Here is a 22946-nt window from a genome sequence, read left to right as displayed (position 1 = left end):
GTCTTGGATTTTAACCCAGGTCTGTTATTAGAGCACCTAATACTTTCCTGTTTGAGAGCTGTAGGGTAATCTTTTTCAGTGATTGGTCACATTCCCTGTAATAGTATTTTTGACTTTTGTTTGACACCAGCTACATTCACAGATACTGTACAGGCATTTGCTTTTGTATTTGCTAACTGCTTTGCAAATACAAATACTGCTACAGCTCAGCCCAGATGCTGAGAATATATAAACCAGCCTCTGCAGTGAGAACTGAACTGCATCAGACAGCAGGGGGAGCAAGATGAAGTCACAGACCCAGGTTTTCATATCCCTGTTGCTTTGGGTGTCTGGTGAGAAACTCAAAACTTTATAATCTTTGCAGTTAACTTCATTTTAAATAAATAAAAAAAAATTAGGCTGTGCTAGACGCATTACTTTTTACATAATAATTCTTTGACAACATGATAGTACAAAGAAGTTAAATGGCAAATTTCATCTGTTTTTATAGTCTGTGTTTGTGTCTATATGCATGTTTATTGTGTAACACTGATTGCAGGTGCCTGTGCAGACATCGTGATGACTCAGTCTCCATCCTCCCTGGCTGTGTCAACAGGAGAGAAAGTCACCATCAGCTGCAGGTCCAGTAAGAGTCTTTTATACAGCAAAGACCAAAAGAACTACTTGGACTGGTACCAGCAGAAACCAGGGCAGTCCCCTAAGCGGCTGATCTACTATGCATCCACTCGGGACACTGGGGTCCCTGATCGCTTCACAGGCAGTGGATCTGGGACAGAGTTCACTCTCAGCATCAGCAGTGTGCAGGCTGAAGACCTGGCAGTTTATTACTGTCTGCAGGGTTACATCCCTCCCACAGTGCTTCAGCCTCCAACACAAACCTCCTTGAGAGTCTCAACAGCTGCCTGCACCACACACAGCCCTGGCCCTGCACACTTCCCCTTCTGTGTGATAGCAGGTGTGCCTGAAAACATGATGAAAAAGGTTGTAGAGCTCAGTACAAATTTATGGGTTCAACAATTATGATGTCTTTTAGTTTGAGAAAACTTTATATGAAAATGCAACAAAAGAACTTGTTATTATCTTGGTATTCCTTCTGTAACACATGACTACAAACTCTGTTGCTTGAATTTCAGAGACTTATATTTTTACAGCGTTTGAGTCCTAATATCCAACATAGTGATGATGATGGAAAACTTTATTAAAATTTGGAGACTTTATGAAAGTGTGCACATCTTGGTTTTTCTAGATTATAGAATAATTTCCTTCCTTTTTTCTTTCCTTCCTTCCTTGCTTCCTACCTTCTTTCATAGTGCATGATAATAGATCCTGATAGTAGATAATTGCCAAATAAGTTAACTATGTCTAGAAAAAATTAAGTTTAAATTGAGGTACTAATAAGGACATTACAAGAAAATCACAAACTAAGGAAATGACCGTGACCATGAAGACAGCACTACAGAAGATACCATAAAAATACTTTACATATGGAAAGAGGAAAGGGTGTCTGAATTTCGAGAGCACAAAAAAATTATTGATATAATAACTGGAATAGATGGAAATGTTTAGCAAGAAATAACATGAGTATCTAGTCCAACTCTGCAAAACAGAAAACTCCAATATAGTTGAGGAGCAAGGGAAAAGGAAACAAACAAACAATAATTTAGTCTAACAAGACCCCCCAGATAATAGAAATTAAAAACATTTCTTAATAACCTTATGTGAAACTAAGAAATACAGATGCACATACTGTTGGACTAGGCTAAAATTGTACCCAGTTGTTGCTTTTCCCAAGAAACACACCAACTGTGTAATTACATACACATGCTGAGAGATGGAGGTAAATCTACCAAGAGAATGGGTGTCAAACCAAGCTCTGAGAGCTCTTTTTTTATGTGTGATAGTATAGAATATAAACCAATGATGAACTGATAAAGAAAGCAATACATGAAATGAGTCAACAAAATTACAATGCATACACCCCACACTTTTGTGTTCAAATTTTATTTTTTAAAAAAACCTGCACAGAAAAGGCATAGAAGGTCAAATATGTGCTGATGCAATAGCAGGGTATGTCTGGATCCTTACCTCGGGCTCTCATAGTCCACAGTCAAGGTATTATCAAAACTGCATTCTCATTTGCATACTCAAGAAAATATTTTTCAATATTTTTTATTTTTAAATAATTTTATACATTCACTTGTATCCCAGTTGTAGCCCTCTCCCTCTTTCCCTCCCAATCCTCCCCTCCCTCCCTCATCTCTCTGCCCCCTCCTGAGTCCACTGAGAGAGGGTGTCCTCCTCTCCTTCCATCTGGCCCTAGCTTATCAGGTATCCTTAGGATGGTTGTAATGTCCTTATCTGTGGCTTAGCAAGGCTGCTCCTCCCTCAGCGGGGGGAGGGGGGTAGGGGAAGCTCAATGAGCCAGATATTGAGTTCATGTCAGAAACAATTCCTGTCCCCCTTAATATGGAACCCACTTGGATACTGAGCTACCATGGTCTATGTCTGAGCAGGGGTTGTAGATTATATCTGTGCATGGTCCTTGGTTGGATAAATAGTCCCAGAGAAGACCCCTGTGTCCAGATATTTTTAGACCTTGTGGGGCTCCCAGTCCCCTCTAGGTTATACTAATTCCTCCTTCCTTCATATGATTCCCTACATTCTGCTGAAGGCTTGGTTATGGGTCTCAGCATCTGCTTTGATACACTGCTCGGTAGTCTTTCAGGTACTTTAGGCTACTGTCCTATTACTTGTTTTCTCCTACTTCCAATGTCCATCCCCTTTGTCTTTCAAATGAGGATTGATCATCTTACCCGTGGTCCTCTTTCTTCTTTATCTTCCTTAGGTGAGCAGATTTTAATATGTTTATTCTATCTTATATATCTAATACCACTTATAAGTGAGTATATGCGATGTGTCTCTTTCTGCTGCTGGGATACCTCACTCAGGATGATTTTTTCTCGATCTCACCATTTGCCTGCAAAATTCATGATTTCCTTGTTTTTAATAGCTGAGTAGTATTCCATTGTGTAAGTGTACCACAATTTCTGCATCCATTCTTCAATTGATGGACATCTGGGTTGTTTCCAGGTTCTGGCTATTACAAATAAAGCTGCTACAAACATGGTTGAGAAAATGTCCTTGTTGTGTACTTGAACATCTTTTGGATATTTGCCTAGGAGTGGTAAAGCTGGGTCTTGAGGAAGCACTATTCCTAATTGTCTAAGATAGCGCCAGATTTATTTCCATAGTGGTTGTACCAGTTTACATTCCCACAAGCAATGGAGGAGGGTTCTCCTTTCTCCACAGCCTCTCTAGCATGCTTTGTCTCTTGAGTTTTTGATCTTAGCCATTCTGATTGGTGTAAGGTGAAATCTCAGGGTCCTTTTGGTTTGCATCTCTCTGATGACTAGGGATGTTAAACATCTCCTTATGTGTTTCTCTGCCATTCTATATTCTTCTACAGAGAATTCTGTTTAGCTCCATACCCCATTTTTTAATTGAGTTGCTTGAATTATTGCCTTTCAACTTCTTTAGTTCTTTATATATTCCAGATATCAGCCCTCTGTCAGTTGTTGGGTTGGTGAAGATCCTTTCTCAATCTGTAGGCTGTCATTTTGTTCTGACGAGTGTCTTTTGCTTTACAGAAGCTTTTCAGTTTAATGAGGTCCCGTTTACTGATTGTTGCTCTTTAGGCCTGTGCTGTTGTTGTTCAGTTCAGGAAGTTGTCTCCTGTGCCAATGAGTTCTAGGCTCTTCCCCGCTTTTTCTTCTAACTGATTTACAGTATCTGGTTTTATGTTGAGGTCTTTGATCCACTTAGACTTTAGTTTTGTGCAGGGTGATAAATATGGATCTATTTTCATTTTTCTGCATGTCGACATCCAAAAAAATCTTCTAATAAGACCAGTAAGGATGTTGATACAAACTTTTTTTTTCTTTTTCTTTTCATTTTGCAAAAGAGTCTCACTTAAAACTTAGTCAAAAGGCTGAAACTCTGAGAAAGTCCTGATTCAACCACTCATGCTGTCATGGGTAGAAGCCTGATCTTTCTGTCCAATGGTTTGAACACTTGCTGACAGAGCATGCATTAAGAAAATCATCAAGGATGTGGAAGATTTTAAGACTACAACTAATCAGCCAGGTCCAGAAGAAGGTGGCTGAACTCTATCCCCAAACACAGAAAAAATAAGTTCTAATTCAAATGTGCACTGAGTTTTTTCTCTATATATTGAGTCAAAAAATTTAACACATTATGTGGTTCCCATTTTTATTATCTCTGAGTAAATGTCTTTGCACATTGCACCTTCTTCTGCTATGTATTCATTTGTTGATACACATTTTGTTGATTCAGTGCACACTACTGTAAGTAGTGCAGCAATAAATATGGGTATGGGTATATATCTATGTTGTGCTGGTTTATATTTGCTCAAGCTCATGCCTAGTGCAGGAGTACATGAATTATATGGTAGTTCCATGTCCTTTAAGCATCCTCCACATTGAGGTCCCCAGGAGCTGGGACTCCTCAAGAAACATATGCTGATTGCTTTGACTGCATAGTCTTGCTGTCATTTATAGTTGCTTTTATGATTTCCTTTTTATTAGTTATCAGATGAAATGATTTTTATGGATTTGCTTTAGTTTCCATCTCACTGTCAAAAAAGAGAAAAATCAGCCAGCCCCAAAACACCATCTAAGAGTCCTAGCCATCTTTAGAAGAGCACATGATTTTGACATCCTGAAACTTTCCTTACCTTTATTCATGTCTGTTCATTTAGAAGAGAATGGACAATGTATGCTCTTCTGCTCCATATTTTCAGGCAGAGGATGGTTTAGATGAAGGCACCATTAAGGCTTAGCCTGAATGAAACTGTCTTTCCCACAGGGCATAGACTCATCTGTAACTTGTTGATCTATTTTTATTTCTTTCACAAAGTTCAGAAAGTATTACATGATATTCCAAAGACATGATGGCAGTTGGACCTCTAAGAAGAGATATTTTCATTTTAGGTTAAAGCACTGTATGAGGAGGTTGTGTGCCTTTTCCACCATAATAAATGATGAACACCCCTGCCTCCAATCTGCTGATTTTGTGAAGGAAATATGCATGTTTCTTGACACATTGCCATGGAGGCTCTCAAGTCCCTAGGGTCCACTTTTGAAATGTATAGATTAGTAGTATCTGTAGCACATGCCTGGCTTGGATGGTGGAAGTGCGATGTCACCTGTGAAATGTTCAATGCAACATCATGCATATAGGTATATAAGCTTGGTTTAGAAGACAAACATTAGTGTATAAATCATTAGAATATTATTTTAATGCATTTTATATTGTATAATTTCATAATTCATTTAAGATGAAAGAAAATCATCATGTGAATGACATGGGTGTGCTTACTCATTTTTACAAAAGAATTTCACCTTGTCTCATATTTGATTTTATGCTGTGTCGCACAACTTCAACATATATCAGAGTAGATAGGTATTGTGAATATGTAGTCAACAATGCTGAGATTTCTACTACACTTAAACATACTGCAGAAAATGCCAGAAATGTGCTTAGGGGCATTAGGAAAATATGGAAATTCTGTTCTTTCTCCATGCATGTCTTCCCACATGCACATATTCCGACATTAGGAAGGCTGAGAACCACTGTTCTAGGATCTTCTCATATCATCTTATCCTTCTGTGTGACCATCTTCATCAGAGCCCAGCTGCTTCTTGTCAGATATATCAAGATACAGGTCTAAATTCACATGCACATCTGTATTTGAACTAAACACACTTGGGCAGCAGCAGTGTCCCACAGCTCCCCAAATGTGCCTATGCACCTCATTTCCTACCTCTAGCAAGAGGGAGGCCAAGGTTCCACAGCATCAGCAACCCTAGGAACTGAGTATAAAGCCTCATTTTGAGAAGCTGAACTAAGGATTCCAGATGAGTTAAAGCAAGACTGCAGCTGAACTTTTATCTCACACTTGCAAGGGAGACTCAGGCAACAATATGCAAATCTGCTGGTGGGTGAAGTGAGAGAGCTAGACAAAAGGAAGAAGCCCATGTAGTGAGGAAAGTGATATGGCTATCATTTACTTTTTTGATGGAAGAGCAGTAGACATAATATCCATGTTGTGTGAAGGAGTCTGCAGAAGCCATGGACAATGTCTGAGATCTTTGGAGAATACAGAGTACACACAGCCATACCATCTTATGACAGTGCCAAAAGAACAAGGTTATGTGTGTGTGCGTGTGTGTGTGTGTGTGTGTGTGTGTGTGTGTGTGCATGTACTCAAAGGCCTTGGCTCCCCTCAGTCTGTAACAACAAGAAGCAAGTCTTTTCAGCAACTAGAGCCAACCATCAATTGGCAGGTGGCAACCAATAGCCAGAGTTGCCTGGGAGATTACAAAGGGACCCTCTGGCCAACAACTCATTTAAAGTCACCCATTCCTGGCAGTAGAGGTTTCACATGGATAAGAAAGATGTCTAGGTAAGGTTTTGTCTCTGTTTTTATTTGTTGATTCCATTTAGATATTTTCATATACATATATATGGTAAGAAGTATGTGCTGAAGTAGGGTTCTATATGACCCCTCAAATGAGTCATTTAGTGCAAGCTAAATCTTCCTTTGTTCTCTCTCTTACCTTCCTATTTCCTTACCACATAATCTCACGGAACATTGAGGAATTGTAGTGGTGCCTCACTAGAGCCTGAACCCCTTCTGGCTACTGTTCATTGTGAAAGATACTCTGAATTCTACAAGAGAAAAGTAACCACCAACCCAGTTATAAACCCTGAGGTCTAGAATTATTTTGGGACTACCCAATTTTATTCTAATTAGATTTAAGGCCCACTCCAAGATTTGGAGCCCATGCAAGACACTGCTCAGGTGGTCAATAACCTGAGACTAGAGAGGCCATGGGCCTTGGGAAAACCCAGATAGCACAGTTTTGCTAAAGGAACACAGCAAAGAAATGGTTTATAATGGCATTCTTTTATACCCATAGATCACATTCTTGGCTGTCCCTCCCAAGAGAAGCTTCTTCCTGCAGTAAATGGGAACTAATATAGAGACTTAGAAGTAGACAGAATAGAAAGAGTGAGAGACCTTGTAGAATTCTGTCCTAAATGGAGTGTCTTCGTTAAACCCCTTACCTGAGGTCTCAGGGATCCTAAGGGATAAGGAGGTAGAAAGATTTGGAGAGCTAGAGGCGTGGGATCACATTAGGAAAACAGTGTCTTCCAGAAACAGCAGGACCAGTGCACATATGGACTCACAGAGACTGTGGCAGCATACAGAGGTCTAGTACAGGTCTAAGTTAATCGGGTCCCAGTGGTGAGAAGGGGAAATGGACATGTGCCCCATCTCTAACAAAGAGACAGGCACAATTTTTAGGGGTTGTGTCTCTACATTGATTATCTGGACTAGGACTTGATTGGAACCCAAGGCTGGGCTCAAACTCATAATCCTCCTGCTTCTGTCTCCCCAGCTCTGAGTGTATATATGTGAATCTTCACTCCTTGTCATAATATTTCATTTATTTTCTGTACTTTGTATATATCACTGGATCTATACGTTACTTCATAATCTGAGTCTTTCAAAGCCTTTTATTCATGTTATTGTTATTGATTTTCATTCATATTCAAACTTTTTTTCTTTAGATGGTAAACATTCTCTCATGTTATGTTTAATTGATCGTTATAAAATTATTGCTAGATTTTAAAAAGGTTGCTGCTGATTTTGTAGAGATTTTTTAAATCTATTTACTATAGAGGCAAGACCATCACAAGCCAGTGTAATTACTGCAAACTTTTAAATTACCCTAGAATATGAGTTTCTGGAATTAATCACTCTAGGCAGTGTTGGTATACAGGGATGATTTCATGAAAAATCTGGTTTCTTTCATTCTCTCAATTTTAGAGCCTTCTTTCAATTCCTCAAAATTTTGGCGAAAATATATTTAAATTTCTGCTGAGTTTACATTTGCTGTGTGATTATAGTTTCTCTGGTCACAGGATTAAATTAAATCTCTTAGAATTTTCAAAGCATGAATTCTTGAGGTCTCCAAGTGTAGCCTGGAAACAGAAGCCCACATGTCTGAGCCACTGTTCATTGTCCTCAGTATGAGTGGCTTTGTGGAGAGGAGACAATGAACAAATTTAGCCTACATTTCCTCTTTTCTCAATTTGCTCATTCTTCACCTCAAGCCTTAAATTTCTTTTATTGCATGTTTCCCTATTATATGTTTCTTTTGTTGTTGTTGTGATATCTTGAACACATCATTTCCACAGAACTGTCAATCTGTGATAAGTCTCCTAAAGTTTCTGCAAAACTCAACTGCTTTAAAAATGTCTTGGATTTTAAGCCAAAGCTGGTTTTCAAGCACCTGGTACATTTCTGCTCGAGAGCTGCAAACTGCTCACTTCAGTGATGCTAACACTCTCTGTGATGGTATTTTTCGCTGTTGCTTGTCTCCACCCTCTCTCACAGGCACGCACTGCCCAGGCGTGCGCTTTGTATTTGCTGACTGCTTTGCATGGGCTTTTCCAGTACAGCCCAGCGGCTCAGAGTTTATAAACCAGGCCTTATCCCTGTGAACTGAGCAACATCAGACAGGCTGGGGGAGCAAGATGGAGACACAGACCCAGGTCTTCATGTTGTTGCTGCTCTGGGTGTCTGGTGAGACATTTAAAAGTGTTTTATAATTTCAGAGTCATATCTTTGTATGAAAGAAATATACAGCGTGTAACAGGGTGTAGCATTTCTTACCTAATAATTCACTGACATTATGATACAGGCATTTAAATGATAAATTTCTTAAATTTCTCTCTCTATCTTTCTTTCTTTTTTCTTTTTCTTTTTTTTTTTTTTTTTTTGGTGTTTAAGACAGGCTTGTTCTGTGTAACTGACCCCTGGCTCTTTGGACTTGCTTTGTTAATCATACTGGCCTTGAACTCACAGACAACCTCAAGCCTCTACATCCTGACAGCTGGGAATAAATATTACATTTCAATAATCATATAAAAATCTATGTGTGTGTATGTGTGCATGTTCACTGCCTACTCATTATTGCAGGTAGCAGAGGGGACATCGTGATGACTCAGTCTCCATCCTCCCTGGCTGTGTCAGCAGGAGAGAAGGTCACCATCAGCTGCAGGTCCAGTCAGAGTGTTTTAAACACTGGAAATCAAAAGAACTACTTAGCCTGGTACCAGAAGAAACCAGGGCAACCCCCTAAGCTGCTGATCTACTTGGCATCCACTCGGTACATGGGGGTCCCTGATCGCTTCACAGGCAGTGGATCTGGGACAGACTTCACTCTCAGCATCAGCAGTGTGCAGGCTGAACCTGGCCTTTTATTACTGTCAGCAGCATTATCAATATCCTCCCATAGTGTTTCAGCCTCCAACACAAACCTCCTTGAGAGTCTCACCAGCTGCCTGCAGCACACACAGCCCTGGGCCTGCACACTTCCCTCTTCTGTGTGACAGCAGGTGTGTTTAAAAAATAATGAAAATGTTTGCAGAGCCCAGTACAAAATTTTAGGTTCATTGTCTCTTAAATATTTTGGTATTAGAATACATTACATGAAATTGCAACATTGTTGGAGAAGTTGCAGAGAAAGGGGAACCTGTCTGCATTGCTGATGGGAATGTTACCTTGTACATCTTCTTTGCAACTCTTCTTTGCCATTTGGAGCTTTCTTAGAATAGCAGGAACAGGATCTTGTTACATCAAGATCCATGTATATCACTCCTGAGCATAAACTCGCAAGATGCTCAAACATCAAAGGACATTTGCTCAACTATGTTCATAGTAGCTTTATTCATAATATCAAAATCTGGGAACACCCTACATGTACCACAACCGAGGCATGGATACAGAAATTGGAGTACATTTATATAATGGAATACTACTCGGCAATTAAAAACAAGGAAATCATGCAATTGCAGGTGAATGGATGGAACTAGAGGAGATCATCCTGATGAGGTAACTCAGAGACATTCAGTGAAGGTTAAGGCTAATATCTGCCATTTCTCCTTGCTTGAAGAAATCTTGATGCCGCAAGTCTGATGCAAGTATCCATCGTGGCAGTATGTTCATGAGTTCAAGGGCCATGTCATTCTGAAAAGTCACTGTCACACAGAACTCCTTCACAATTATGGTCATTGTGTTCATTTTGTATCTTCTTCTATGAAGTCCCTGACTTGTGGGGAGGGAGACATCCCATTAATGAAGGAGCACTACACATTCACATAGGCTCAGTACTTTGAAGAGTTGTGAGCTTCTGCTTTAGCCAATGTCTACGGCCAAAATAAGCTTCTAGAATGAATGCTAATAATAGCACCATTCTATGAAGATAAATATAAAGGTTACAAAACAGTTTGATGTCATGCCCATTTAGAAAAACAACAATGGTACATTCGCTCTTAGGGCATATGACCTCCACAGCCATGGTCTCTTTTTATTTTATTTTTAATTTTAATTTATTTTAATTTATTCATTTTACATCCTAGCTCTAGCCCTGTCCTTCCCCACGTTTGTCCCACACTACCTACCTGTTTCTCCTATCTCTCCTCTGCTAATCCTCTAAAAGGGAAACCACCCTACATCCCAACCCTAGCATATCAAGTCACATCCAGACTGAACACATCATCTTCCCCTGTGGTCTAGAGGTAGCCCCACCAGGAGAAATTTGGTTAAAAAGCAGGCAACAGAGTTCATGTCAGAGTCATCTCCCATTCCTTTTACTAGGGAACTCATATGAAGACTGAGCCACCCTTTGGCTTCATCTGTGTAGGGGACTGAGTTCTAGTCCATGCAAGGTCCTGGGTTGGTGCTTCATTCTCCACAAGCCCCTGTGGGCACTGGTTATTTGGCTCTGTTGTTCTTCTTTGGAGTTCTTGCACCCCTTCTTTTCTTAACCCACTTTTCCACAGGACTCCCTGTACTCCACCCACTGTTTAGCTGAGGGTCTATGCATCTGTTTCCATCAGGTATAGATGGAGCCACTCAGAGAAGAGCTATGGCAGCATCCAGTCTACAAGCCTAGCAGAAAACTGATAATAAAGACAGGGTTTGGTTGTATCCCAAGGAATACTTCTCAGGTGAGGCCAGTCATTGGTTGGACATTCTGTCAATCTCTGCTTTATTTTTGTCCCCCTACTTTGTAAGTAGTATCAATTTTGGGTAGAAGTTTTTGTGGGTGTTTTGGTGTTTCCCAACTAGGAGTCTCATCTGGTTAGAACATGGCCTCTTCAGTCTCCATGACTTATGTTACTAGGAATTTCAGCAAGAGTCACCCTCATATCCTCCCGGGAGTCTATCCTGGGAAGTCTGCAACTTGTCACAGAGATGCCTTCAGCCAAGGTTTCTCTTCTCTCTGCAAGCCCTCTTAGCCTCCTGCTCCTGTTCTTCTGAGGTCTGATACCAACCTTCATTACTCTCTGTTCCTTCTCTTGCCCTATCCCCCCTCTCTAACCACTTCTGTTATCTGTTGTATTTCTCCTTCTGACTGAGATTTAAGCATCCTCGTGTGCATCCTCCTTGTTATTTACCTTCTGTTGGTCTGTGGATTGTAGTATGGTTATCATGTACTATATGATAAAATCCATTTATAAGTGAGCACATACCATGTGAGTCTTTCTGGGTCTGGGTTACCTCACTCAGGATGATGTTTTCTAGTTCCATCCATTTGTCCACAAATTTAATTTTCTTGTTTTTAATAGCTGAGCAGTATACCACTGAGTAAATATACTACAGTTCTTTATCCATTTTTCCATTGACAAACATCTGGGTTGTTTACAGTTTCTGGATATTATGCATAAAACCCCTCTGAACAGAGTTATACAAATGTTCTTACTGTATGGAAGAACATCGTTTAGTTATATTTCCAGGAGTGGAATGGTTGGATATTGAGAAAGAGCTGTTCCCATTTTTTTTTTTTCAAGTACCAGATTGATTTCCAAAGTGGTTGTATGACTTTGCACTCCTGCCAGGAATGGAAGAGTTTTCCCCTTTCTCTATATCCTCTCCTGCTTCTGCCATGATTTGCATTTTTATCTTAGCTATTCTGATTTTAAAATGGAAACTCAGAGGTTTTAACTTTCCTTTCCCTGGTGACTAAGGACTCTGAACCTTTCATTAAGTGCTTCTCACCATTTGATATTAAAGTGTTGAAATTTTCTGTTTAGCTCTGCACCTCATGTGTCTGACTATTTTGCCTGCCTTTAGGCCTCTTTTACTTGGTTGCCTTGTCTAGTCTTGGCATAAGAATTTCTACCTAGTTTTATTGTAACTTGTTATGCAGTCTTCTGTTGGTATCCCTGGGAGGCCAAATCTTTACTGAAAGGAAAGGAGGAGGAAATGATCTGGGGCAGAAGAGAAGGAGGGAAGGAGAAAGGAAGCAGTGAAGAGAGGGAAAATGAAGTTCCCGGTGTAATATATGACTAAAGAATAAAAAAATAAAAAAGAAATATATATATATATATATATATATATATACACATATATAATGTATGTATAAAGATAAAATTATTTAATGAATAGGGATTTGTATACAGAAGTTGATCTGCCAGAAATCCAGGTAGGCTGCCAGCAGATCTTCTCTTCTCTGTTTACACAGACCCAGTTCCCAAGTCATGTTCCTAGTGCTGCAACATAGTACCAGCTAGAGCCTCCCCTTCCCCTGCCACTACTCCTGTAGAGTCCACAAACCATCCTGTCCAACTCCTCACTTGTTGCTTTATGTTAGACTCCAACTCTCACAGACACAACCTGTGCTAAGCCAAGAGCTACTCCTTCCAGATCACAAGTAGGATGAAGGCAGATCCACACTTCTCCAACTGCTCCTGACATACAATCCCAATGGTTTCACTCCCAACTCTGTATCTAAAGACATGGTTGACTCTTTGACCTGGTTCCCAAGAATTACAAACCCCTGTTCTGCAATCTTCTTATTCCTAATGATCCAAGTTACACAGCCTCCAACACTGGTCGTCATTTCCCGTGAACATACCATTGGAACAGGTCAGGAGAATAGGCAATCCATGACCAAGACACTAGTTGAAAATCCAGAGATGAAAGAGAAACCAAGGAATAAAATTTCAACAAAGACAAGAAATCAGCACCTAGTCTTTTAACCATCCCAAATGCAAACACCAAGATGCCAATGTAAAAGTACAATCAATAACAGCCAGGACAGTATGTCTCCACTAGAGCCCAGGTATCCTACTAGAGCAGGCCCTTAATATCCCATCATAGCTGAAGGACCTTAAAAGACTATCATAGCTGAAGCACATGTTAAAGACCTTCAAACAGTTTTATGAATATGGTAAAGTTCCTTAAGGAGTATATGTATGCATTTCTCAAAAACATCTAAGAATATATGAATATTTTAAGGAAATGAACAAAACTCTTCCAGACCTGAAATTAGAAAGAAAATCATTAAAACCCCAAACATATCAAAGGCTAGAAATGAAAAATATAGGAATTCAAATGAAGAGTACAGAGGCAATCTTCCCGAGTGGAATACAAGAGATGAAAGACAGAAACTTAGGGGTTGAAGATACAAAAGGAGAATTACATACATCAGTAAAGAAAAATGTTAAATCTATACTATCTCTAATATGAAATATCTAGGAAACCCAGGACACTTTGAAAAGACCAAACCTAAGAAAAATAGTTACAAAGGAAAGAGAAGAAACTCATCGCAAAGGCTCAGAAAATGTTTCCTACAATATCATAGAAGAAAATTTTGTCTAATCCAGAGGAGATGCCTATTAAGGAGAAAGAAACATACAGGACATCAATTAGACCTGACCATGATGGATAATTCCTTCTGCACATAATAATCCAAACATTAAGCATAGAGAATAAGAAAAGAATAGAAAAACTGCACTGGAAAAAAGACCACGTAACATATAAAAGCAGATCTATTAGAACCACACCTAAGTTCTCAATGAAGACATTAAAAGCTATAGAGGCCTAGGCAGATGTGCTACAGAATCTAAGAGACCAGAGATGCCATGTCAGATTACTGTGTACAGCAAGCTTTTTAATCTCTATAGATTGAGAAAATAAGACATTCTATGAAAAAGTCAAATTAAATAACATTTATCTACAAAACCATCCCTTCAGAATGTTTGTAATATAAAACTCCAATGTATGGATGTTAACTATACCATTAAAAATATAGACTATGCGTAATCTCACAATAGCACAGACTACTATACATAGCAATATATATATATATATATATATATATATATATATATTTCTATCTCTCTATATAGTAGATATTTTAATATCTCACAAATTACACTCCAAACCAAATCTAACCATTAGAGAAGGATACTACACACTTATCAATGTACAAACCCACCATAATATCATTCCGAATTTTAATGTTTATGCCTCAAACACAAGGCCAGTCAATTTATAAAACAAATACTGCTATAGCTTAAGTCACATATGGACCTTCACACATTGGTAGTGGTAGATTTTAACAACCATTCTCACCAAAGGATAGATCATTGACACAAAAACCTATTGTGGATGCTTTGATTTATGATATGTAAGCATGTTTTTCTTAAACTTCCAAGTTGGCGGGTTGTTTGTCTATACCTATTAAGTGTTTCGTGTGGAGCATTGTCTTTGCCAGTTGAATTAGTGAATTAGGTGAATTCTCAGGATTTTGAAGGGTATATGTATATGAGAGCCCAGAGGAAGAAAGCATGGCTGCTTGGAGGAGAACTGCTTGCTGCTGGCTCTTCCTGCTGCTGCACTTGCTGTTTGCTGATTTTCTGGTTACCTGCACTTCTGGATTTCTGGAGGACTGGTGTTAGTATTGCTCCCAAAAGAATCCTATGACCCTACTAAGCAGAAAAAAAAAGCAGAGAGCACTATGCCCAGTTTTCACACTTACCTTTTTTCCCTCCTACCCTTTGTTGAGGAATTTGAAAGGAGGTAAAAGCATTTTATAACCAAAAAATAAAGTTTGTTTAAAAAATCAATGTCAACAGTTGGTGTACAATGTGGTTTACTTTACTTCTAAAGTAGTGGAAGAACAGTCAGGTTTTGATACATGGACAGTATTGTTGTAGGAGTTTGGCAATATAGTGGCTCCTGCCACTGGGTCAGCAATGTCTTGTCCCAAGAGTGGGGTTTTCTTGTTTTGCTTCATAATCTATGTACTCTTTGTGGTAAAAGTTTGGGAGGAAAGCTGAAATTTCAGAAGGTTCACTCAATTCTCTGGGGCTAGAAAAGATTTCAGAGCTGCCTCTGTATCTAAAGAGTTTGTGAATAGTGGTTGAAGTGCTGGGAAAGCAAGAAGTGCCCATAGAAGGAAAACAAAAGGGCTCAGGCCAGATATCTAAGATTACATTTTTCCCCAGAAAGAAAGAGGAAAGCAAGTTAGGCTGGAAGGCAGATTACTGCCCCACCCTGCTCCACCCACTTTTGCTACCAGGTACCCATAGCACCAGCATGAGGCCAGAAGCCTGAAAGAGCTTTAGGCAAGGCAAATGGGGTTTTGTTGAGCCAAGTGCACCAACAGAGGAGCCCTTTGGAGCTATGCAAGCACCATCAGGTTTGCAAGGCTTTGTGCAACATATGATTGCTAATGATGGTGGTGACATGGTGAGAGGACATGGCATCCAGTAGAAATGATACATTTTAAGCTTTTTAAAGAGACCATTGTAAAGTATGGCATACATTCATGTTTTATTAAGCAAATGTTAAGCAAGTGGGCTACCCAAAATAGACTTATCCCCCAAGATTGGAAGAGATTGGTGTCAGCTGTGTTAGAAGCTGGTCATTAGTAACAATGGTTATCATGGTTCAGAAATGAAGCCATGAAAATAGAACAACTAATATAACATGGGGGATAAATGTTAATAAGGATCAGTTGCATGCTGAGGCTGTTAGGTTGACTTACCAAAACAAATTCAATCTAATGATGTAGTAATTGAACAATGTGGTGTTGAAGCATTAAAAGCATAGGATATGGTTATGGAGCCTGGTAAAACAACCAACTCATTTACTAAGGTAATTCAAGGCCCCAAGAAAGCCTTTTCCAACTTCTTTCAGAGATTGAGTTCAGCTCTACATAGAGCCATACCAGACACTGAAACCAGGCAAGTGTTGATAATGATCTTGACATATGAGAGTGCAAATACTTAATGTAAGAGAGCACTTAGACCATTAAGAGCATGAGGAGCCCCAGTAAATGAATGGATAAGACAGACAACTGATGTTGTGACTCAGGTGCATCATCTCCATAACATAGGAGAAGTTACAGCTAGAGGCCTCAGTTATCAAAATACCTCGTCCATTAATTGTGGTAAATTTGGTCATTTACAAAGAAAATATGATGTTAAATTCTTTTGAACACAAAATAAGAGGTGCATTAACTCTGAGGAAATGGTGTGCTTACTTATTGAAGGGAACAAGCAGATTCTGGCTACAATCAAATACAAAAGCTCCCAGTGGGATTGATTTAAGTTTCTCTCTGTTTGGTTTGATCTTGGCTATAAGCTTGCTGTATATTGTATTTATTATGTTAGATACATGCCTTGTATCCCTGATCTCCCCAACATTTTAAACATGAATGGGTGTTGAATTTTGTCAAATGCTTTTTTCAGCATCTAAGGAGATTATCATGTGGTCTTTATCCTTCAGTTTTATATATTGGATGACATTGATGGATTTCTGTATTGAACTACCCCTGCACACCTGGGATAAAGCATACTTGGTCATGGATGAGATCTTTTATGTATTCTTTGATTTGGTTTGAAAGAATTTTATTAAATATTTTTGCATCAATGTAAATAAGACAGATGATTCTGAAGTTCTCTTTTTGGTTGGGTCTCTGTGTGGTTGAAATATCCAGGTGACTTGGCTTCATAGAATGAGTTTGTTAATATTCCTTGTTTCTATTTTGTGTAACAGTTTGAAGAGAATTGGAGTTAGCTCTTCTTTGAAGATCTGATAAAATTCTTTGCTGAAACCATCTGGCCTTGGGCTATTTTTAGAAGGGAGGCTTTTGATGATTGATTCTATTTCCTTGGGGGTATAGGATTTTTAATCCATTTACCTGATCTTGATTTAATTTTGGCAAATGTAATCTATCAATAAAATTGTCAATTTCATTTAGATTTTCAAATTTTTTCATATAGGCTTTTGTAGTAACACCTAATGATTGTTTGGATTTCCTCAGTGTCTGTAGTTATGTTCCCCATTTCGTTTCGTCTTTTGCTGATTGGGATAGGTTCTCTCTGCCCTTTAGATAGATTGGCTAAGGGTTTGTCTATCTTGATGATTTTCTCAAAGAACCAGCTCTTGGTCTCACTGATTCTTTGAATTGTTTTCTTTGTTTCTAATTCATTGATTTCAGCTCTGAGTTTGATTATTTCTAATTGCCTACTCCTCTTGTGTGTGTCTTCTTCTTCTTCTTCTTCTTCTTCTTCTTCTTCTTCTTCTTCTTCTTCTTCTTCTTCTTCTTCTTCTTCTTCTTTTCTAAACTTTTAGATGTGCCATTAATTTACTTGGATGAGATGTCTTAAAGTTCTTTCTGGAGGCACATAGCACTATGAACTTCTTAGCACTACATTCAGTGTGTCCCATAAGTTTGTGTATGTTGTGACTTCATTTTCATTGAATTTTAGGAAATCTCTAATTTCTTTGTCATTTATTCCCTGATCCAGCTGTTGTTGTTTCCATGTTTATGAAAGCTTTTTGTTATTTCTGTTGTTGAGGTCTAGTTTTAGGCCATGGATGTCTACGAGGATACAAAGATTATTTCGATCTTCTTGTATCTGTTGAGACTTGCTTTGTTTCTGACTATACGGTCAATATTTGAGAAGGTTTCATAACATACTGAAAAGAAGGTATACTTGAGTTTGAGGGCAAAGTTCTGTAGACATCTACTAGGACCATTTGCTTTAGGACCTCAATAAGTGGCATTGTTCCAATTTTGGCTTCTGTCTAGATGATCTGTCCCTTGGTGAGAGTGGATCCCACTATTAATGTGTTAGGATTAATGTGTGATTTAAGCTTCAATAGTGTTTCATTTATAAATGCCGGTGGTCTTTTATTTGGAGCATAGTTGTTCAGAATTTTGATGTCCTCATAGTAAATTTTTCCTTTGATGAGAAAGAAGTGTCCCTCCTCATATTTTTTTATTAATTTTGGTTGAAAGTCTATTTTATTAGATATTAGAATAGCTACTCCAGCTTTTTTTTTCTGTGTCCATTTGCTTGAAAAAAACATTTTTCCAGCCTTTTACTCTGAGGTAGTATTTAAATTTGTTGCAGAGGTATGTTTCATGGAGACAGTAGAATGTTGGATCTGTTTCTGAAACCAATTTGTTAGTCTCTATCTTTTTATTGGAGGGTTGAGTCCATTGATGTTGGTAGATAATAGTGACCAATGAATGTTAGTTCCTTTCATTGTGGAGTTGAAGGTGTTGCTGTGTTTCTATACTTGTCTTATTTTTTTTTATTTTTTGTTGTGAAGTTATCTATTCCCTGTGTTTTCTTGGCTGTAGTTGATTTCATTGAATTGGAGTTTTCCTTCTAGTATCTTCTTTTGGGCTGGGTTGCTGTCTAGATATTGTTTAAGTTTAGTTTTGTCATAGAATACTTTGTTTTCCTTCTATGTTGACTGAAAATTTTGCTGGGTATAGTAGTCAGGGTTGACAACTGTGGTCCCTTCAAGTCTGCATGACATCTGTCCAGGCCCTTCTGGCTTTCATAGTTTCTGTTGAGAAGTCTTGTGTGATTCTGATAGGTCTACCTTTATATGTTACTTGGCCTTTTTCCCTTGCTGCTTTTAATATATTTTCTTTGTTCTGTAGATTTAGTGTTTTGTCTATGATGTGATCTGAGTATTTTCTTTTCTGGTTTAATCTATTTGCAGTTCTGTAGGCCTGTTTTATGTTTATTGACATCTCTTTTTTTAAGTTGGGAAAATTTTCTATGATATTCTTGAAAATATTTTCTGGACCTTAAAGCCTGGAATCTTCTTTTTCATCTATTCCTACTATTCTTAGATTTTGTCTTTTCATGGTGTCCTTGATTTCTTGGATAGTTTCTGTTTGGAACTTTTCTAATTTTGTTTTTCTTTTAGAGATGTATCAATTTCTGCATTTGTATATTCAGCACCTGAGATTCTCTCTTCCAGCTCTTGTATTGTGTTTGTGGTGCTAAACTTTGTGGTTACTGGTCATTTCTCTAAGTTCTCCAGCTCCAGGGTTTTCTCTGTTTGTGTTTTTTTTTTTTTTTATTGATTCTAATTCTGTTTTCATGTCTTGCACCATTTCTTTCATCTGTTTGATTGTGATTCCTGTCTTTTCATGATGGCCTTTATTTTTTTTTTGTTCCCTCCCTATCTTTATGCCACTACTTATGCCTCTACTTGTGCTTTTTTTTTTTTTTTTTTTGGCTGTATCTGCCTGTATTTCTTTGAGAGATTGTTTGTTTCCTATTTATGTGCCTGTAATAGCTTGATGATCATAGAATTGATATTATTTTCCTATGTTTCTGATGAATTAGCATATCGATTGATTTTTGGGGTTGCTGGTGAAGCCATGATGTCATGATTTTTGTTGGATATGTTCTTTTGCCCACCTCTACCTATCAGCTTATCCATACCTGTCATTGTTTGTTCTTGTACTGTGTACTTCCGATTGTGTCTGTCTGTCTCTGGTGTCTGGAGTATTCTTCAGGTAGATGAGAGATGTCCTCTGGGATGATAAAGCTTAAGTGCTGGTGGATGCAAAGATGTTGGCACTGTTTTCAGGTGCAATACCCACATGCAGGTTCCTGAATACCTGAGTGGCCTACAGGCTTATCCTACTGTCCTGGTATTCAGAAACGTCTGGGCTCCAGAAAGTGGTTGCTTGGACTCAGCCAGGAGACCCACAGAACAGGGGCTTCAATGTTGAGAACACTGTCCCAAGGATCCCTATGTTGCCCACAGTGGGGGTGTGGGAGGGATTTATCACCTGCCAGGCTGCTAGAGTAGAGGGATCCTGGATCTGGGGCTCTGCAGGCACACACTTGAAGGCATACTCACTGGCAAGCAGGCCCAATCAGAAAACACATGTGTTCCCCCTGTTCTCTAATCTCAGATTTGTGTCTACAGGGGCAAATGAGAGTTTACGATATCTATCAGGTCAGTGGTGTCCACTGTTTGTCTGTGAGGTAGGGGGACCCTTACTTAGGGTGGCCACCTCTCTTGTCTCAGTCATAGAGCATTGAGGCTCCTACTTGGGTTAGCCCTGCCCTGCCTTTAGAGTCACTGAGTGTCAAGGCTCCTGCTTGTGGCAACCAGTGCTGTTTCTGCCAAGTGGGGAGGCCTGTGCTTGGGAAAAGGAGAAGTACAGGGGCATTTAATATTTGCTACTCTCAGTCCCCAGAGGTGGCCATGGCTGACTGGATCCAAACTGTCTCAGTTCACAGGTTGTCCCCTCCTGTCCAGAAACCCTCAATGTTGATGTTTCAGCTTTAGCTGCCCTTCCACTCACTAATTTCAGAGTTTCAGACCCTGTGCTGTTCAGATATGGTGCATACTAGTAACTGCCATTTTCTGGACCCTGGAACAGATTTTCTTAGCACATAAACAAAGTAAAAAAAATTGAAGACATACATAGAAATGATTTCTGAATTAATTATAAAAGGTAGAATAACACTAAGACAATTGTCAGAAATGGACCCCCGGCTCAAACTGTAGTTCCTCTTACTAATACTGAGTATATGTCATTGTGATTGATCACTGTATAGGTAGCCAAAGAGCTTTAGGAATTATTTGGGAAAAATTAACAACAAATATCCTAAAAATAAACATATACCATTAATAAAATCAACTGTTTGGATTCTTACTCATATTGTTAAGGGAACACCAATTCCAGAGGCACCAATGTTCTATAAAGATGTGAAAAAGATGGGAATGGCAGGTTATAAATCAGACAAAATAGTCAAGGTGATGAAAAGCGCATATTCTTCAGTTCAAAAATCAAAATCATATGCAATTCTTATAGTATTATTAGATTTTCCTGAATGCCTTAATATCACTACTGACTCTCGATATGTAGAGAGACTTGTTTCGCATGAAGAAACTGATGAATTTATTCCTGATAACTCAAAATTGACATTGTTTTTTATGCAATTGCAACATGCCATCTGGGGTACAAACTATCCATTATGTATTGGTCACATTCGTCTCATACCAGGTCCATGAGCATGACGAAATCAGGGAATTGATCAATTACTAATGGGAAATGTATAAAAAGCCTGAAATTTTCATGAAAAACACCTTGTTATCAGTAAAGATTTAAAGAAAAGATTTTCTAGCACTAGGAAGCAAGCCAAGGAAACAATGAAAAAGTGTCCTACATGCTCTCTGTATAACCACACTCCATTAGCACCAGAAATTAACTCCAGGTGTACCAAAACAAATGAAATCTGGCTGATGGATATTTTTCATTTTGCAGAATTTGGGGGGAAAGGTGCTACACCCACTTCAGTGTCGTCAGTGTAACATATCAATAGATTGTGCTACTAGACGGGAGATATGCTTTCTTCAGAAATACACTCCCTGGAGGTCAATGGCACGTCCCCCCGACCACATAAGTTAAAAAAACGTATTCTAGGGTCTCTACGCTTTTTTGATCGCGGTTGTGGAGCTGGATTAATGTGTTTTTTTATCTTTCTCTATGATTCTTGGAATAGCACAATTAACTATTCAGGAAAATATATTTTTGATAGATTACTAAAAGCTTTAACAAAAATAGAATGAAAAAAAGTAATTTTAAGAGAAGTAATTAATTAGATTTAATATTAAAAGCATTATAAGAATAATGAAAAAATAATGGGCTCCTTTTTAGGAAAAAAGAGCATGAGAAGTACAGCTGGCTCAAGCTTGCCCCCCTTTAGTGTCTTGTTTCTAGGGAAGATCGTAAATATTTAGCAAGAAATATGGGAGGATGGTTAACAAAGGTGTACTTAGATTTTGATACAGAGAAAGACTTTGGCAGGCATCTGACTTAGCTCCTGACTTTCCTCTTCATTGGTTAGCAATAATGAAACTGCAGTTTGAGGTTTCTTTTCCTTTGTTTGCTTTGTTGAAAAAGTTCTCTGGCCAAGATTTCTGTGGGCATTGTTTTATGTTTGGCTACATTTTTGAGTTAAAATGTAAACTTTGTATTCTTGGTAAAAATCTAAATGTTCTGGGAAGTATGCCAACTTTAAGGTGTTTCCCTATGTAATTACTATAAAATTATTAGCCTGACTTCAGTAAAATTGCAGGAGTAGAATAACTCTCCAGTGTGGTCTCTGATTGTCATTCGCCTGAAACTGTGCCTTCCTGATATCCAAACCTCTGATTCTCTCGTGGATGCAGGGAAACTCATTGGGCATATTAAAGGTTCCAATGGGCAACTGCTCTAAGTTCTGAAAAGGCTGATTGTGTAATTACACATTTGTTGAGAATATTGGCAGTTATGGGGATACCTACACAAATTAAGGCTGATAATGCCTCTGCATATGTGTCCAGGAAGATGAAGCAATTCATGGCATATTATAATATAAAGCTCATCACTACTATACAATACAATCCTACAAGACAGGCAATTGTAGAAAGAGCTAATCATACGTTAAAAGATATGTTTTTTTAAACAAAATTGGAAAGTAAAGACTCCCAGAGATATGGTAAATAATGCTTTGTTAAAGTGAAATTTCCTCAATGTTTTGGAAAAGGGAACAAATGCAGCTGGGAGACAGGAGGCTGTGGAAAAAAACTGTAGAACTTGAACAACCCATTTACTATAAGGAATTATAAGGATGGCAGAATGGAAACCTGTAATAGTTTTGGGGAGGGGACATGAATATGATTATGTGTCTAGAGGGAATGAAAAAACATGGTTGTCGCGCGCAGCCCTCGCCGATAAGGA

General features: G+C 38.6%; 1 pseudogene and 1 gene segment (V, D, J or C); both read left to right on the top strand.

Moving 5' to 3' along the window:
* The first annotated feature begins 269 nt into the window (after nt 1-269).
* LOC129676424 (immunoglobulin kappa variable 4-1-like) lies at nt 270-4858 on the top strand. The segment is given in 3 exon segments: nt 270-332; nt 539-855; nt 4820-4858. Coding segments are annotated over 3 exon segments (405 nt in total).
* Nucleotides 4859-8625: 3767 nt separating this feature from the next.
* LOC129676423 (immunoglobulin kappa variable 4-1-like) overlaps nt 8626-22946 on the top strand; it is a 23985-nt pseudogene continuing 9664 nt past the window's right edge.

The sequence above is a fragment of the Psammomys obesus genome, unplaced genomic scaffold (assembly GCF_907164565.1).
Source record: "Psammomys obesus unplaced genomic scaffold, mPsaObe1.curated_primary_1811, whole genome shotgun sequence".
Classification (NCBI taxonomy): domain Eukaryota; kingdom Metazoa; phylum Chordata; class Mammalia; order Rodentia; family Muridae; genus Psammomys; species Psammomys obesus.
The sequence above is the reverse complement of the archived record's forward strand: the minus strand, read 5'-3'. Positions and strand labels throughout refer to the sequence as shown.